At 43.3% G+C, this 18,995-nt stretch overlaps 1 protein-coding gene across 1 annotated transcript; it reads left to right on the forward strand.

The window, feature by feature from the left end:
- Positions 1 to 15,866: 15,866 nt before the first annotated feature.
- Positions 15,867 to 16,817, forward strand: LOC120989031 (olfactory receptor 10A6-like). Its single transcript, XM_040416881.1, has one exon. The coding sequence runs from the start codon at positions 15,867 to 15,869 to the stop codon at positions 16,815 to 16,817; it is 951 nt and encodes a 316-aa protein (XP_040272815.1).
- The last annotated feature ends 2,178 nt before the right edge of the window (positions 16,818 to 18,995 follow it).

Below are 18,995 nucleotides of genomic sequence, written 5' to 3' on the forward strand. Positions count from 1 at the left end.
TGTTACACAGTACACAGCTCTGCTACATGCAGGGTACACATACAGATCTGCTACACAGTACACAGCACTGCTACATGCAGGTTACACATACAGCTCTGCTACACAGTACACAGCACTGCTACAGCCAGGGTACACATACAGCTCTGCTACATGCAGGTTACACATACAGCTCTGCTACACAGTACACAGCACTGCTACATGCAGGTTAAACATACAGCTCTACTACATGCAGGTTACACATACAGCTCTGCTACACAGTACATAGCCTGCTACATGCAGGTTACACATACAGCTCTGCTACATGCAGGTTACACATACAGCTCTGCTACACAGTACACAGCTCTGCTACATGCAGGTTACACATACAGCAGTGCTACACAGTACACAGCACTGCTACATGCAGGTTATACATACAGCTCTGCTACACAGTACACAGTTCTGCTACAGCCAGGGTACACATACAGCACTGCTACATGCAGGTTATACATACAGCTCTTCTACACAGTACACAGCACTGCTACATGCAGGTTAAACATACAGCTCTGCTACATGCAGGTTACACATACAGCTCTGCTACATGCAGTTTACACATACAGCTCTTCTACACAGTACACAGCTCTGCTACATGCAGGGTACACATACAGCTCAGCTACACAGTACTCAGCTCTGCTACATGCAGGTTACACATACAGCTCTGCTACACAGTACACAGCTCTGCTACATCCAGGGTACACATACAGCTCTGCTACATGCAGGTTACACATACAGCTCTGCTACACAATACACAGCACTGCTACATGCAGGTTACACATACAGCTCTGATACACAGTACACAGCACTGCTACATGCAGGTTACACATACAGCTCTGCTACACAGTACACAACTCTGCTACATGCAGGTTACACATACAGCTCTGCTACATGCAGATTACACATACATCTCTGCTACACAGTACACAGCTCTGCTACATGCAGGTTACAAATACAGCTCTGCTACATGCAGGTTACACATACAGCTCTGCTACACAGTACACAGCACTGCTACATGCAGGTTACACATACAGCTCTGCTACACAGTACACAACTCTGCTACATGCAGGTTACACATACAGCTCTGCTACATGCAGATTACACATACATCTCTGCTACACAGTACCCAGCTCTGCTACATGCAGGTTACACATACAGCTCTGCTACATGCAGGTTACAAATACAGCTCTGCTACACAGTACACAGCTGTGCTACATGCAGGTTACACATACAGCTCTGCTACATGCAGGTTACAAATACAGCTCTGCTACACAGTACACAGCTCTGCTACATGCAGGGTACACATACAGCTCTGCTACACAGTACACAGCTCTGCTACAGCCAGGGTACACATACAGCTCTGCTACATGCAGGTTACACATACAGCTCTACTACACAGTACACAGCACTGCTACATGCAGGTTAAACATACAGCTCTGCTACATGCAGGTTACACATACAGCTCTGCTACACAGTACACAGCCCTGCTACATGCAGGGTACACATACAGATCTGCTACACAGTACACAGCACTGCTACATGCAGGTTACACATACAGCTCTGCTACATGCAAGTTACACATACAGCTCTGCTACACAGTACACAGCACTGCTACATGCAGGTAAAACAAACAGCTCTGCTACATGCAGGTTACACATACAGCTCTGCTACATAGTACACAGCTCTGCTACATGCAGGTTACACATACAGCTCTGCTACATGCAGGTTACACATACAGCTCTGCTACACAGTACACAGCTCTGCTACATGCAGGGTACACATACAGATCTGCTACACAGTACACAGCACTGCTTCATGCAGGTTACACATACAGCTCTGCTACACAGTACACAGCTCTGCTACAGCCAGGGTACACATACAGCTCTGCTACACAGTACACAGCTCTGCTACATGCAAGTTACACATACAGCTCTGGTACACAGTACACAGCACTGCTACATGCAGGTTACACATACAGCTCTGCTACACAGTACACAGCTCTGCTACATGCAGGTTACACATACAGCTCTGCTACACAGTACACAGCTCTGCTACAGCCAGGGTACACATACAGCTCTGCTACACAGTACACAGCTCTGCTACATGCAAGTTACACATACAGCTCTGGTACACAGTACACAGCACTGCTACATGCAGGTTACACATACAGCTCTGCTACACAGTACACAGCTCTGCTACATGCAGGTTACACATACAGCTCTGCTACACAGTACACCGCTCTGCTACATGCAGGTTACACATACAGCTCTGCTACACAATACACAACACTGCTACATGCAGGTTACACACACATCTCTAGTACAGAGCTCTATTTGATGGCTACAGTTCTGTACACTCTACCAGCTGCTGTGCACATCTGACCCCTCCCACACACGTGACTCGTCACATGGTCATGACATCATCACAGGTCCTTTGCCTCTCCAGCAGCTAGCAGCTCTGTCAGGTGAAGAGTGTGTGTAGTAGGGCATATTTTGAGTTAGGGAGGACGAAGTTTTGGCTGATGTCTGACGGAGTTTTGGCTGATGTCTGACGGAGTTTTGGCTGATGTCTGACGGAGTTTTGGCTGATGTCTGACGGAGTTTTGGCTGATGTCTGACGGAGTTTTGGCTGAGGGACGACGAAGTTTTGGCTGAGGGACGACGGAGTTTTGGCTGAGGGACGACGGAGTTTTGGCTGATGTCTGACGGAGTTTTGGCTGATGTCTGACGGAGTTTTGGCTGATGTCTGACGGAGTTTTGGCTGATGTCTGACAGAGTTTTGGCTGAGGGTAACACATAAAGCTCTGCTACACAGTACACAGCACTGCTACATGCAGGTTACACATACAGCTCTGCTACACAGTACCCAGCTCTGCTACATGCAGGTTACACATACAGCTCTGCTACATGCAGGTTACAAATACAGCTCTGCTACACAGTACACAGCTGTGCTACATGCAGGTTACACATACAGCTCTGCTACATGCAGGTTACAAATACAGCTCTGCTACACAGTACACAGCTCTGCTACATGCAGGGTACACATACAGCTCTGCTACACAGTACACAGCTCTGCTACAGCCAGGGTACACATACAGCTCTGCTACATGCAGGTTACACATACAGCTCTACTACACAGTACACAGCACTGCTACATGCAGGTTAAACATACAGCTCTGCTACATGCAGGTTACACATACAGCTCTGCTACACAGTACACACCCCTGCTACATGCAGGGTACACATACATATCTGCTACACAGTACACAGCACTGCTACATGCAGGTTACACATACAGCTCTGCTACATGCAAGTTACACATACAGCTCTGCTACACAGTACACAGCACTGCTACATGCAGGTAAAACAAACAGCTCTGCTACATGCAGGTTACACATACAGCTCTGCTACATAGTACACAGCTCTGCTACATGCAGGTTACACATACAGCCTGCTACATGCAGGTTACACATACAGCTCTGCTACACAGTACACAGCTCTGCTACATGCAGGGTACACATACAGATCTGCTACACAGTACACAGCACTGCTTCATGCAGGTTACACATACAGCTCTGCTACACAGTACACAGCTCTGCTACAGCCAGGGTACACATACAGCTCTGCTACATGCAGGTTACAAATACAGCTCTGCTACACAGTACACAGCTCTGCTACATGCAGGGTACACATACAGCTCTGCTACACAGTACACAGCTCTGCTACATGCAAGTTACACATACAGCTCTGCTACACAGTACACAGCACTGCTACATGCAGGTTACACATACAGCTCTGCTACACAGTACACAGCTCTGCTACATGCAGGTTACACATACAGCTCTGCTACACAGTACACCGCTCTGCTACATGCAGGTTACACATACAGCTCTGCTACACAATACACAACACTGCTACATGCAGGTTACACACACATCTCTAGTACAGAGCTCTATTTGATGGCTACAGTTCTGTACATTCTACCAGCTGCTGTGCACATCTGACCCCTCCCACACACGTGACTCGTCACATGGTCATGAAGAGTGTGTGTAGTAGGGCATATTTTGAGTTAGGGAGGACGAAGTTTTGGCTGATGTCTGACGGAGTTTTGGCTGGTGTCTGACGGAGTTTTGGCTGATGTCTGACGGAGTTTTGGCTGATGTCTGACGGAGTTTTGGCTGATGTCTGACAGAGTTTTGGCTGATTTCTGACGGAGTTTTGGCTGAGGGACGACGAAGTTTTGGCGGAGTATCACCGCTCTAAACGCATTCCACGTGGATTAAGAGTGAACCTCAGACCCACTTTCTTCCGAGAGAGCGTTGAATATTGTGCCCGCTTCGCCAATATTTTAAACAAGTGTTCACTGGACATTATAGTTCTGACAATTGAACATCTGACCAGAGCCATTGCCGAGTGCCAAGAAGGCATCAGCACTATTGAGTCCCAATTAAGAGACTGTCTAAAAAAAGAAGATCTCGATATCCTGAAAGAAAAGATTGATAAACAATGTACCGAATTACAAAGTTCTATACAGATTACAAAGCGTACAAAATACATTCGGGATATGGAAGACTACCAAAGAAACCAAGTGTACAGATGGCAGGACAAGGCCGGCACTGCTACATCTCAACCACCGCGTCGATCCGGTCGCAGAGCGGGCACAGCATCATCCGACTCTGGGAGCGACTCCACAACAGGTCAGCGCAATTTTTTAGGAGCACGCAGACGCCCAAGAAGGCCAACACCAGGCGCTCAGGCCGACACCATCATCGGGGACGCCGAAGCTCCACGTCTAACCCGGTCACAGGTACTCAGCACACCTTAGTGTTAAATTTATCATCTAAGAATCTCTCTCCACTCCAAATTGGACTTCTTGAAAAGGGACTATCTTTCAGTCCGACCACTAGTCTGGACACATTTGGACTGGACATGGATTTAAATCGCTTCTTTCGGAGCATACGGCTTAAAAGCCACTTTTCAAATGTATCAATGCATGATCCAGTCCCTATTGAAAATGTACCATCACTATTAAATTTGCAGCAGTTTGGCCTAAGGCTTAAGAGCCATTATATGCCCCCGAAGACATATCACCCCAGTGAAACGTACATACAACTTGTACAACGTGATATTGCCATACTACTTGCGAATTTTAAGAAAGGTGACTATTATATTCACCATAATTTGTCCGTAGAGGAGAGACAGGTGGTCAATCATCTGACTGATGATGACTCCCTGGTTTTTAAGCCTGCGGACAAAGGCGGTGCCCTTGTTATACTAGACAAAGATTATTATGTTAGAGAGATTTTGGGACAATTATCTGACCACAATGTCTATGAAATATTGCAGGGGGATCCGGTCTGGACCATTAAACGGGAGTTACAGACTTTGGTTGATGAAAATTTATCACAACATGTTATTGACAAAAAATTAGCGGAATTTTTAATCAACCAACACCCTGTGACACCCGTGTTTTACACACTTCCGAAAGTGCATAAATCCCTGGACAAGCCTCCGGGTCGCCCCATTGTTGCAGCTACGGATTCAGTCCTATCTCCCCCTGCAATATTTCTTGACAAAGTGTTGACTCCACTTACCAAAAAGGCCCCTTCCTATCTCAGGGATACCCAACATTTTTTGGAGGCAGAACGGGAAATTGAGCTGTCGCATGATTGCATCCTTGTCACTCTAGACGTCTGCAGCTTATATACGAGAATAACTCATGAAAAAGGTCTGGAATCTGTCCAGATGTTGTTAGATGACAGCCCTTACACGGCACAAGAAAAAAAGTTTTTTCTTTCTTTATTGTCCATTGTCTTACGTCGCAATTATTTTTTATTTCAGGACACTTTTTTCCAGCAGCGGTGTGGGACCGCGATGGGGTCCAATGCTGCACCGCCATACGCAAATTGCTATATGGCACACTTTGAGAGAGAATATATTTACCCAAGTGAACTATATCAAAATCACTGTATATTTTGGAAACGCTTCATAGATGACGTTTTCTGCGTGTGGCGGTGCAGCATTGAGACCCTTATGACCTTTGTGGACTACATCAACAATATAAGACCAGAGCTGAAATTTACCCTGCACCAAGACACAGAACGTGTCTCCTTCCTCGACACATGGGTGATTAGGGGCACTGACAATAGGATTACTACTGACTTATATGTCAAGAAAACTGACAGGAATAGTCTCTTGTCATTCCAGAGTAATCACCCATCGACTGTAAAAAAATCCTTGCCATACTCACAATATAAAAGAGTGGCCAATATTGTTATGGATCAGGACACACGTGATCTTAGGTTATGGGAGATGACTCAGAAATTTATAGACAGAGGCTATCCGCCCTGTCTATTACATCAACAGCTAGACAAGATAAGAAACCCCACAGAAAGGAAAGACAAAGGACAGAGAATACCACTAGTGGTAAAATACCATCCTTGGATGGACCGAGTCAGGGCTGTCATCTACAAACACTGGAACATCTTACAAAAATCATATCCTGCAATTCAGGAATTTAGGGACCGCCCCATGATGTGCTTTAAGCGAAATAAAAACATTAGAGACATGATTGTGCGGGCGGACGTAGGAAGTGACAGGATGCTTCAGCGACAGCTCACTTTCTCTACAGTTAGGAAGGGAACATTTCCCTGTCTTAACTGTGTTCACTGCTCTAACGTGATCAAAGGCTCCAACATAGCACACCCTCAGACAGGACAACAAATCCCCATTCGGGGTCATTTCACATGTGAAAGCAGTTTTGTGATTTATTTACTTAAATGTCCCTGTGGGTTGTGCTATGTTGGAGAGACGACGATGCGTATGAAGGACCGGGTAGCAAAACATAAGTCCACAATTAGGAAAGAAAACATCTTGTTACCTATTCCCCAACATTTTAAAGAAAAAAATCACCGCATCTCACAATTGCGTTTTCAAATTTTAGAAGAAGTGACCCTACCTCGACGTGGAGGAAATCGGATCCAGATGCTCCACCAGCGTGAAGCATATTGGATCCATCGACTTGAGACGCTTGCCCCCAAAGGCCTCAATAAGGAATATTCACTGAGTAGTTTCCTCTGATTCAATGAGTGCAGTAAATAATTGTGGATTGTTACTGTGTATTTATGTATGCTGTTGTTTTGTAACCAAATATGGATACCTCAGTTCTCTGGAATATATTTGAACTTGACATGAATTTTCAATACACAGCGCAATCTATCTTCTATGAGACTTGATATTTTTTGTAATACCTTTTGGATCTGAGACGTAACAGTGCTATGTCATGTGACACATCATGTGACGGGCATTGCTGCTTCCGTGACCATATGATTTTTTTACATGAGGAGGAGACGGACTAATTCTAATGTATTGCTACTCAGAAAATTGTGTAAACCAGATGTATAAAGGATCAAAGATCGCTCTGATAGATAATAATATATGGGTTAGATACATGTCTTACCGTACTCCACTCATGGTCAGTCTGTTTGGATGGGTTGCCTAGCAGTATGACGCCCTGACCCCGTGACTGATCACATGGCTGGGGGCGGTTCAGTCCGCCCCTTGCCATGTGACCACTGACGTGGCTAGGAGGCGGGTTATTTGAATTGTATTTAATGGTGCCATTTGTATATTACTTTGAGCTGTTATCACCTGTACTTTGACAAAGACACAGACTAGTGTCGAAACGCGCGTCACATATGGGTGACGAATAAAGAAACCTTTCTTTCATCACTGGAATTACGGAGTGCTGGTCTCTCTATTACAAGTATCGAGGTATCTACCTTTTGACCGTGCACCTGGACCGCGACTGAAGCGCAGTGCCGCCCATTCATTTCTAATTGAAGTTTTGGCTGAGGGACGACGGAGTTTTGGCTGAGGGACGACGGAGTTTTGGCTGATGTCTGACGGAGTTTTGGCTGATGTCTGACGGAGTTTTGGCTGATGTCTGACGGAGTTTTGGCTGATGTCTGACGGAGTTTTGGCTGATGTCTGACGGAGTTTTGGCTGATGTCTGACGGAGTTTTGGCTGATGTCTGACGGAGTTTTGGCTGAGTGACGACGGAGTTTTGGCTGAGGGACGACGGAGTTTTGGCTGAGGGACGACGGAGTTTTGGCTGAGGGACGACGGAGTTTTGGCTGAGGGACGACTGAGTTTTGGCTGAGGGACGACTGAGTTTTGGCTGAGGGACGACGGAGTTTTCCCTGAGGGACGACAGAGTTTTCCCTGAGGGACGACGGAGTTTTCCCTGAGGGACGACGGAGTTTTCCCTGAGGGAGGACGGAGTTTTGTCTGAGGTCTGATGGAGTTTTGCCTGACGGAGGATGGAGTTGTGGATGATGTCTGATGATGTCCTAATATGTATGCCGTACCAGTACATTTTCTGTGTCACTGCAAATGGGCTCTTGTGCATTTCCTGTACTTATACTGCAAAAAGATCAATGTAATTTATTGTGTATGTGAGCATTTTCTTTGTAAAAGGCAGTATGGGGTTAACAGGCCATAACAACCAACTAGTAAGTGGGGCTGTGCTCTCTCCCTATAAGGCTACATGCCCCTATCATATGTGTTTTGCAGTCCGCAAATTGCGCATCCGCAAAAAATACCGGATGACATTCCTATGCCATCCGTTTTTTTTTTGCGGATCCATTGCAACAGTGCCTAAAACGGACAAGAATAGGACATGTTCTATTTTTTTTGCGGGGCTACAAAACGGACATACTGATGCGGACAGCACACGGTGTGCTGTCCGCATTTTTTGCGGACCCATTAAAATGAATGGGTCCGCATCCTATCCGCAAAAAAAAACTGAACGGACACGGAAACAAACAACGTTCGTGTGCATGTAGCCTAAGGAGGAGGAAATACGTTTACCCTTCTCATCACTGCACAACCCAAGGAGTGTCCAAACTGTGAGTACAAATACTCCTATCCACTACTCACACCCCTCCGGCTTGCTATACTGGTCACCGATCTGGTGGTATCTCCCGTCCTTTTGTAATCATTCATGTTTATCACGGTCACCTACATTTCGATCATCCGGACCATCCTCAAGATTTCTTCCAACACTAGAAGACATAAAGCCTTCTCCAACTGCGGCTCCCTCTTTATCATTGTGGGCATGTACTATGGGACATTGTCGTACATTTATATATCTTCCCACCATGAGATGATTCCATGAATAAAGGTAAACCTGTTCTAAACACACTGGTGACAACATTGTTTAACCCTTTATTCTACAGCTTGAGAAACCAGGATATTAAAGGTGCCATTTTTAAGTATATTCAATAAATATGAGGTTCTGGACCTACCCCCGGGGCCAATTTTTTTTCATAGGCTTTAAAAGCTCCATATTTCCAGGCTCTTATTGCATCTTAGCAACATTTGCCTGTTTAAAAAAGTCCATCAAGTTCAACCAAGGGATAGGTGAGGATGTAAATCCCAGATGAATGTGGATACATTTTGTTTGGTTGCTTGGGATTGTTTTGGGACTTATGATAGGTAAGCCCCTTTCAGATGAATGAAAGAGTTGCAAAAAGTTCTGCAACATCTGCAATGTTTAAATTCCCCATATGTTTCAACTTTTAGGCTGTACTGTGGCAGGTTGGTTAAGTTCATCACGATACAAGCATCATCATTGTTCGTATGGAAGTCACACAATATAAAGGTTGACTGAAAAGAGAAGGATAACCTAGGACCTGTAGGGAGAGGTTCTGCAATGGGTGATGGTAAAAGTAATGTTGGGTCTGAAGATCCAAAGCCTAGGGGAAAGTAAAAGATCACTCATCTGCACTGTAAAGTACAACATTACATTTTAAAGTTCAAGACCCAATGAGGGGCAGAATCAGTGAAGGTCCCTCTGTTAGGAATGAGAGACTTAGAACAAAAATGGTTTGCTGCGGTTAAGAAAGACATGGAGCTGGTTGATCATCTGGCGCACCTTTAGACTGTCTAGTATAACTTTACACTACTTATTGGTTGGCCTACTTTGGGACAGAATTCCTAAAGGCGTTCTACTTTTTGACTTACTTACATTATAATTATGTCTGAAATTAAATGCATCAAAGTTTGGCACAATTTCTAGTGGGATTCAGGTGCAACCTCAGTAGTAAATTGCGATCACTATGTCTCATATTATATAGAGAATGATATCAACTCCTGCACAAATGTTTGTTTATAATGCAAAAGGTGATTTAATTAAAGAGCGGCTACATACACATGACATTTCAGGCCAAAGGTCTTTATCAAACTATTGCCATATATGGAGAGAAGAGTCAGGAAGTATGAAGTGGTAAGTTTACTGCACTCTGGGTCATATTGTGTTGTATCTGCCAAGATAGTGCCTCTGCTGAACTGTAACCACTAAGCGGTGTGCATCCTTGTTGGGAATAAAAGAGAGCGTGAGTTTTACACCTCATCTTGCATTTGTATAATTCCTGTTGGCATCCATTGCAACCTTCACCCTACATCTCAAACAGACACGGTAAAACCTTCCCCCACCGCCTAACCTAAGCGGACCAGGGCCAGATTAAGAGAAGTCAAAAAGGGCATATGCCAGGGTATCCAACATATTGGTGACCTAGGGGTCCTCTAACATGCTCCCTGCCATGGCTGGTTCTTCAAACCTGAATGTTAAAATTGTAGCTGGATAAGAAGAAGAGTATGTCATGGATGTAAGGAAGCCTTCTCATAGACTACAGGCCAAGTCAAGCACCATTTGATGCCAACGTAGGAAAGGGGGCAGGTAGGCTGGAGACATGAACACTTGTGTATAGTAGTTAGGGCGCATTTTTTTTTATACAGGCTCCAAATGCCCAACTTTCCTTCACCTAGCCATAGAGTTGAAGAGTAAGTTCAGTAGACAGGCATAAGAAATGTATATTTAGAAAGTAATGACAAAACACGAAGCCTGTGACAGAAAAGTGAAACTCTGGGGGAATATACCTTAAAGTGGGATATTGATGCAGGTGTGATCAGCAATGTTCATGTGAATGACGCTGTAATTGTTGTATCTTACACTATACACTGGGGGTGATGAAAGGATAAGTGTCTGGTACACTGCTGAGCAGAGTCAGAGGCTAGCATCCCTATATGTGCCAGGAGAACAGACTCAGGAACATCAGAAAATCAGAACGCAGTGGAAGATGCTGCAACTAGAGACAGATATACAGCAAATTTCAGCACTTAGCTAGCTAGCAAGTAGAGGTGAGTGGCACTTGCCAATTGGTGCACAATCACAGGGCCCAGATATGGCATGCAAAAGGAGCTAAGCACTGCAGAGGAAAGGTTAGCCAGACTATGAGTAGCCATTGTACTGCCTTTTCCCCTGCAACCTAATGTAGTACAAGACCTGTAGAGAATACAGGTTTAAGATAAAAAGACGAGCCACCTTGTGGCTAAATTACCCAATAGTGAGAGGTGTGTAAACTACGTGCGACTTTGCATCACAAAAAGAGCGAGACTGCAAGCTATTGGCTCCTGCGCAGATTGTGTGGCACCATGCCATGAAGAGAAAGTGCCGTGACCTATAAAGCAGCAATATCTATCTTTATAGATGTCCTGCTAAAGGAGACTCCAGCCAGAGTTTTGACACTCTTGTTGGGTACAACACAAGAAGAGTAAGCTTTTTGGCTCTTGAAGAGACTATTTGTCTGCCATCTATTGCCACTTACTAAGCCTGTGCCCTTTCTGAGAGTCTTGTAACCATATGCTCACTGCCCCATGTGAAAATGTAACCAAGCTAGTTGCCTCATCTTGGTTACCCGTGTCTGACTTCATTCCTTCCACCATCTTTGATTGACAACCCATGTAAACTACACACAGACCTGAAAGATCATCTGTAGGGACTAACCACCTTACAAACTAGGAGGCCACCTCCACAATGTATCATAAACATTTCAAGTGTACATTGCTGTGGAGAATTTCATTTCACAAACATGTGATAATTAACGAGTTGAATATGAATAAAATCACTAATGAGTCTACTGACAATAACAAAGGTGGTGGAAACTCCCTAGAGAGGCTTGTGTCATTATATAAAATGGCTTTATTTATGTAATTGAATACAACACATCTCTTCTTCAGCAATACAGATCATGTTAGGTAAGATGCTGCAGAGCTTATAATAATTTTTACACATAGATATCATCGGTATTTATGTGTGACCAATATCCTTCTATTCGAAAGAGTCAAGTTGGACATAGACAAATCTTATGGTGGGTCCAATGGAGCAGCAGATGAAAAGCAGGGGGGGGGATCAAGCCCAGAAACAATCAAAGCTTCATGCACGAGACAATAATATGTATCTATGTGTTATGTGTCAATAATAAAGCCCCCACTGTACCCCAATATCTTTCTGACATACAGTACAGACCAAAAGTTTGGACACACCTTCTCATTCAAAGAGTTTTCTTTATTTTCATGACAATGAAGGCATCAAAACTATGAATTAACACATGTGGAATTATATACATAACAAACAAGTGTGAAACAACTGAAAATATGTCATATTCTAGGTTCTTCAAAGTAGCCACCTTTTGCTTTGATTACTGCTTTGCACACTCTTGGCATTCTCTTGATGAGCTTCAAGAGGTAGTCACCTGAAATGGTCTTCCAACAGTCTTGAAGGAGTTCCCAAAGATGCTTGGCACTTGTTGGCCCTTTTGCCTTCACTCTGCGGTCCAGCTCACCCCAAACCATCTCGATTGGGTTCAGGTCCGGTGACTGTGGAGGCCAGGTCATCTGGCGCAACACCCCATCACTCTCCTTCATGGTCAAATAGCCCTTACTTTAAAAGTTTTCCCAATTTTTCGGCTGACTGACTGACCTTCATTTCTTAAAGTAATGATGGCCACTCGTTTTTCTTTACTTAGCTGCTTTTTTCTTGCCATAATACAAATAGTCTATGTGTATCCACCTGACTTCTTCTCAACGCAACTGATGGTCCCAACCCCATTTATAAGGCAAGAAATCCCACTTATTAAACCTGACAGGGCACACCTGTGAAGTGAAAACCATTTCAGGGGACTACCTCTTGAAGCTCATCAAGAGAATGCCAAGAGTGTGCAAAGCAGTAATCAAAGCAAAAGGTGGCTACTTTGAAGAACCTAGAATATGACATATTTTCAGTTGTTTCACACTTGTTTGTTATGTATATAATTCCACATATGTTAATTCATAGTTTTCATCCCTTCAGTGTGAATCTACAATTTTCATAGTCATGAAAATAAAGAAAACTCTTTGAATGAGAAGGTGTGTCCAAACTTTTGGTCTGTACTGTATATGGAGGTTCTAAAAAAGCACAATCAGCCATTTTACAGAGTTGTTCTCCGCTAGAAGCATCACTACCATGGGAGAATGCAGTGGTCTACATAAGCAAAATAGGGTTGTCAGCTGTGTGCCTATGGCTAAGACTAAGAGTGGAAGAGCAACTACATGATTTCATAATTCGTAAAGGGTCATCTTGTAGACCTTGTGTGATCAGAAATTTAGTATTGCATGGCAGCCATTCAGATGAAATGCCATACGTGTTATACAGCTCGCAGGAGTGGGAACTGCTCTTACAAAGTCGCTTCCCATTTTGGCCTAGTTTGAGGGATCATAAGTGGAAAATGCGCCAACAGCTGTCCATGAGTTATGTCTGGTGCTGCAGCTATAGTGAATATAGGCTGAGCTAGAAACCATGCACAATCGGTGGAAAGGTGAGGTTTTTTTTGGAACTTCAGTTGCAACAAGTCAGAGCAACTGGACTTGCATTTTCTCTTGAAGACGTTTTGCTAGGCATCCGCTTGCCTTCCTTACTTGAGTAAGCCAGTCTGATGACTAGTGGAAGGTCTTCAAGAGAAAATAGTTCCTCTAACTTATTACTACTGATATGCCATGACCTGGATGAATGAAAAGCTATTTTTGGAACTCATCAGCCGGTTGTTTCTAATGCTAGACAATCATGGAGACACTAACTCCTTGTCAGATCATGATATCTCATTCTTAACCTTACTGTTTGTAATATTTAATCCATGATGTATAATTACTTCACCCTGTGAAAATTGGGGTTCATTAATGAAAAATTTTCATCCTTTTGTCACTTGTTGCGCTATAACTCATATACTGTACTGTAACAGATGGACCCTTTTATATTATTTTATGTTCGGCTGTCCGTACACCCCCCCCCCCCCCCCCCTTTTTCCCATTTTCCTGTCCCATTGTTTCCTAAGAGCTACACTATTGTATGTAAGTGAGGCTGTCAGTTGACTCCCAAACTGTGTGTTGTCCAGTTACTGGGGAAATTGTCTCTGGACATTGACCTGCTTCTTCAGCTACAAGGGGATTTAAGTGGAGATATTGATGGTACAGTATGTCTTGGAGCTCTGCAACATGTACCTTAAATGTTTCCCAGGCAAAATACGCTCCTCCATTGAGAGTAGTTTTTTCATGTTCATTGTTCAGCTGCCTGCCTTGGGTGACATAATGCACCACAAATGTATCACTAAAGATGTTTAGCCACAACCATTGGTACTCAGGGGAGCATTGTGATATTCTAATATTATTAGGCCACTGTGACTGTAATTGATATAGGTGAATTCTGTCAATGGTAAGGGAGTACTGTGTTACTGCTCTGTTATAGGGAAACCATGATTGACACTGTTAGAGTGGCATTGTAGCTGTCTTTTCTATGGAGATAATGTGGCCTGGGGATATTATAGAAACCTTTGACTCCCACTCTCATAGCAACTGGTCTCCATGACTGTAGTAGTCTAATCCATGTACTTTAGTGTAATACTTATAACAGATGTCCTTAGCACAAGTGGTGACCGTACTGTTTCCTTCCTTCCAAATGTTACTACAACCACAATAGTTTGCATAGGACTTGAAGAAGTAATTGCTTTTTAGTTTTGTTTACTTTTATTATTTGTTTCCACGCTCATATTTATACATGGGTGACAATAATTGGTCATTCCAAGTTTTCCGTTCTTCCTGCTCTCTTCCATTTTAGGCGTAGCACTGTACCAGCTGTAGTCAGTTGCCATGCAGAAAAAACAACAAGTCTCAGACTTTTGTCAAGAATTTATGCAGCCAAACCACCATTCATTGTTTTGCTGGGAAGGTTGCCATGCCAGCCAGCAAAGCTCAGCTGGTTGACTTGTCAATGTGACTGGAAGCAGAGGAAATCAGCTTTCTGACTCTGTGTCTAATCCCACAGCTAGGAGGGGTATTTAAGAGTACTTATTCATAATTGACTTGCCTGTGATTTTGCTTGTATCAGGGCTTTTTACAGTTTAATTTCCTATTGACTTTTCTGGTGAACTGACTACTGGCTTGTTTTTGGATTTACCCAGTGGCTGCTGTTCCTGATTATATTGAATCTCCTGGGCAGCTGACCATTCCTTGTTTCGTGATTTACCATGTGGCTGCTGTTACTGCTTATATTGACACTCCTGGTAACTAACATTGGCCTTCCTCTGGACTAAGCCCTCATGTACTGCATTGATCATGTCTGTCTATCCTAATTGTCTTCTCTTTGTACCTCCCAAGTCATTTTGGAAGGTGTACCAGTTTTCTATCAACCCTAGAGACATAACCTGGGTCCCCAGACTAAAGTCCACCTGGCCTCGCAGTGGGCTCTGGTGAAAAACCTAAGGGTTTCCATAGCATCCTACCACCCAGAATGATTTTTGAAGGCTGTTTTGAAGTATATTTTTGGGTTCATTGGCTGTGTTCCAGATGGTGATCTTAAAATTCCCTAACAGATAAAGGCTGATCTCATAGAACATGTAAAATACTTTTTTTTTATTTGTTTAGCCTAATATCTTTTGTTATTCCTTGTTTCTGCTCCATAGGAAATGGACAAGAGAAATCAATCAACAATCACAGAATTTCTCCTATTGGGATTTGGAAAACTTCACAGCTACAAGATTTTAGTTTTTACTCTTTGTTTGATCGTCCACATCATGGCTTTGACAGCAAATGCCCTTGTAATTGTCCTGGTTGGGGTCACCCAGAGCCTTCATTCCCCTATGTACTTCTTCCTCAGCCAGTTGTCCTTGTCTGAGATGCTGTTCACCAGTAACATTGTGCCCAACATGTTATGGCTGATACTGAAGGGAGGAGGAAAAGTATCGGTTGTCCGGTGTTTATCTCAGTTTTATTTATTGGGTGTTCCAACCATTGCCCAGTGCTTGCTGTTTGCTGCCATGTCCTTCGATCGATATGCAGCCATTTGCAGACCATTACATTATAACACCATTATGACCTTTACACATCAGCTTCAGATGATAATCTCCTGCTGGTTGTTGGGCTTCACCTTGGCCCTTTTAATATACATTTTCTTGACCAAGTTAAAATTTTGTGGCCTCAACACTATCAACCACTTCTACTGTGACACTGCTCCTGTTCTACAATTGTCCTGTTCTAGTACATCTTCTGTAGAGCTGGTCACTGCTCTGGTGGCATTTCCTGTCATTGTGTCACCATTCATGTTTATTATACTCACCTACATTTCAATCATTCAGACCATCCTCAAGATTCCCTCCACCACTGGAAGACATAAAGCCTTCTCCACCTGCAGCTCCCACCTGATTGTTGTGTGCATGTACTACGGGACTTTGTCATCCATTTATATCTTCCCACCAAGAGATAATTCCATAAATCTGAACAAAGGTCTATCTGTTCTATACACACTGGTGACTCCATTGTTTAACCCTTTAATTTACAGCTTGAGAAACCAGGACATTAGAGGCGCCATTTTTAAGTATATTCAATATATGAGGCTATGGAAAGCAATGGAGGCTTAGTTGCATATGTGCATGATTTGACTCCCTGTTCTGTAAAGAACCCTTCGCTATATTGATATTGGAATCACCTTTCTCCACACATAATGAACATCCCACCTCTAGGGCATATTTTGTATTATCGAAAAATTATTCCTGACCACTTATTAGTCTCATGGGACCTTTTCTGCATCTTCTGTATCTTTTTTCAAATGTGGAGCACAAATTTAAATCTCATATTCGAGATGGGATTTATAGAGGACCAATATTGCAATGGATCACACATTTTTATCATTTAGACATTCTAAGATTCAATTTGCTTTTGCAGCTGCTGCTTGACCATGAGCACTACTGCTTGGCTTATTGACATACTTACGTTGGAGTACCAAGAGGTGAGGCTGAATTCTTGAAGCACTGCTTTTCGAACACCCCTGTGCTCTGCACACTCTTCCCCACCCCTTGATTGACAGGGCATGCTGAGGGCAGAGCTGTGTCCTAGCATATACATATCATATACACTACTAACTATAGCCTTACTATATTTAGAATAGAGGTTCTCTATGCTTAGAAAGCTAATACTTACTACTGGTTTATTCGCATGCACAATATATGATTCTAAAGATAAGAATGATAAGGCTGAAGCCTTGAGGTAAGTGGTCAGTCTTATTCACCCTCATTTAACCCATAATAAAAGGCTATAGACTTACAATATTGAGAATAGAGGTTTTTATGCTTATAAATCTAATACATACTAATGGTGTATTTACAATCATATATTGTGCCTGTGAATAAACTATTAATATGTATTAGCTTCCTAAGCATAGAAAAACCTATATTCTTAATATAGTAAGACTATAGCCGTTTATTATTGGTTAGGTTTGTTTGACATCTGCGTTTAAACAGATCCATGAATACTGGGCATTACCGTGTGCTGCCAGCCCAATTCACTATAACGGGGACCAGCAGAGATCCTCCCACAACCCAGCAAATATGCCGAGGAGTTGCAGGACAGATACCTCTGAGAACAGCAGTTTTTGTCCGGCCACCTCTCGGCATATTTGCTGGGTAGCGGTCGAATCTCCACCGGTCCCTATTGTAGTGAATGGGGCCGTACAGTATCTCGGCAGCTCAGGGTAGTGCCCGATATTCATGGATCTGGCAGGCTGTTACTGGCCAGAACAGCCTGCCGGATCTGTTTTAACGCAGATGTGAAACAGTCCTAAAATGAGGGAGCAAAACAACTGAAGAAAAAAATCGAGAATTCTCTCTTAGGTTTTGAACTCTGGCATCTCCATGCAAGGTTGACCACTTTCCTCCTGGTTACAGCCTTATCATATTAAGAAGAGTGGTTTTATATACTAGCTAATACATATTGCCGGTGCATTTATAATGATATATTGTGCCTGTGAATAAGCTATTAATATGTATTGGCTTTCTAAGTATAGAAAACATATATTCTCAACATGGTAAGGCTAAAGTAAGTAGTGTGTATGATGTGTACATGCTAGGACACAGCTGAACCCTCACAATGCTGAGCTGTCAAGGGAAGAGAGGAGTGTGCAGAGTACACGGATGTTCCAAAAGCAGTTCTCCAAGGATTCAGCCACGCCCCCTGATCATCAAATATACTGAGTTGCATATGAATAAAAACACAGATATCTCTGCAGATGTTTAAAATTATACCTTTCTTTTGACTATATGTTGATCAACATGATCAACCCTACCAGGCAGTATGCTTGGTTTAATAGGGTTGATCATGGTGACAAAGGCTTTTTAAACTGACTGACCTGTTTCTAGATTGTTCTTCCTCTTTATATATATAGAGGGTGACACCAGCCCCATCTAGTAGTGGCTGAGAATATGGGCTATTAATACTGATTAATACCTTGTGCATACATAATAGGCAGTGGGTGTGGACCCACTGTGTCAACTAACCAATTTGACTTTGGGCTAAACCTAAGTCATTGTCCAGGCCGTTCTCTGGTATTCACTCTTTAACCCCTACACAGGGATCTCGACTTCACGGTAGGGAACCAACCAGGCCGCTATCTCCTGATGTAGTCCTGGTATAGTTGCCTGCTGACCCACGGCAGTCATAGACACTGGTGTGAATAACCAAGGACTTAGGCAAAAAGCATAGTCTGAACACAGTCCAAAGTCTGGGCAGACTGAGTACTTGCATATTCCAAATAGCAATTCCAA

The sequence above is a fragment of the Bufo bufo genome, chromosome 1 (genome assembly GCF_905171765.1).
Source record: "Bufo bufo chromosome 1, aBufBuf1.1, whole genome shotgun sequence".
Taxonomy (NCBI): domain Eukaryota; kingdom Metazoa; phylum Chordata; class Amphibia; order Anura; family Bufonidae; genus Bufo; species Bufo bufo.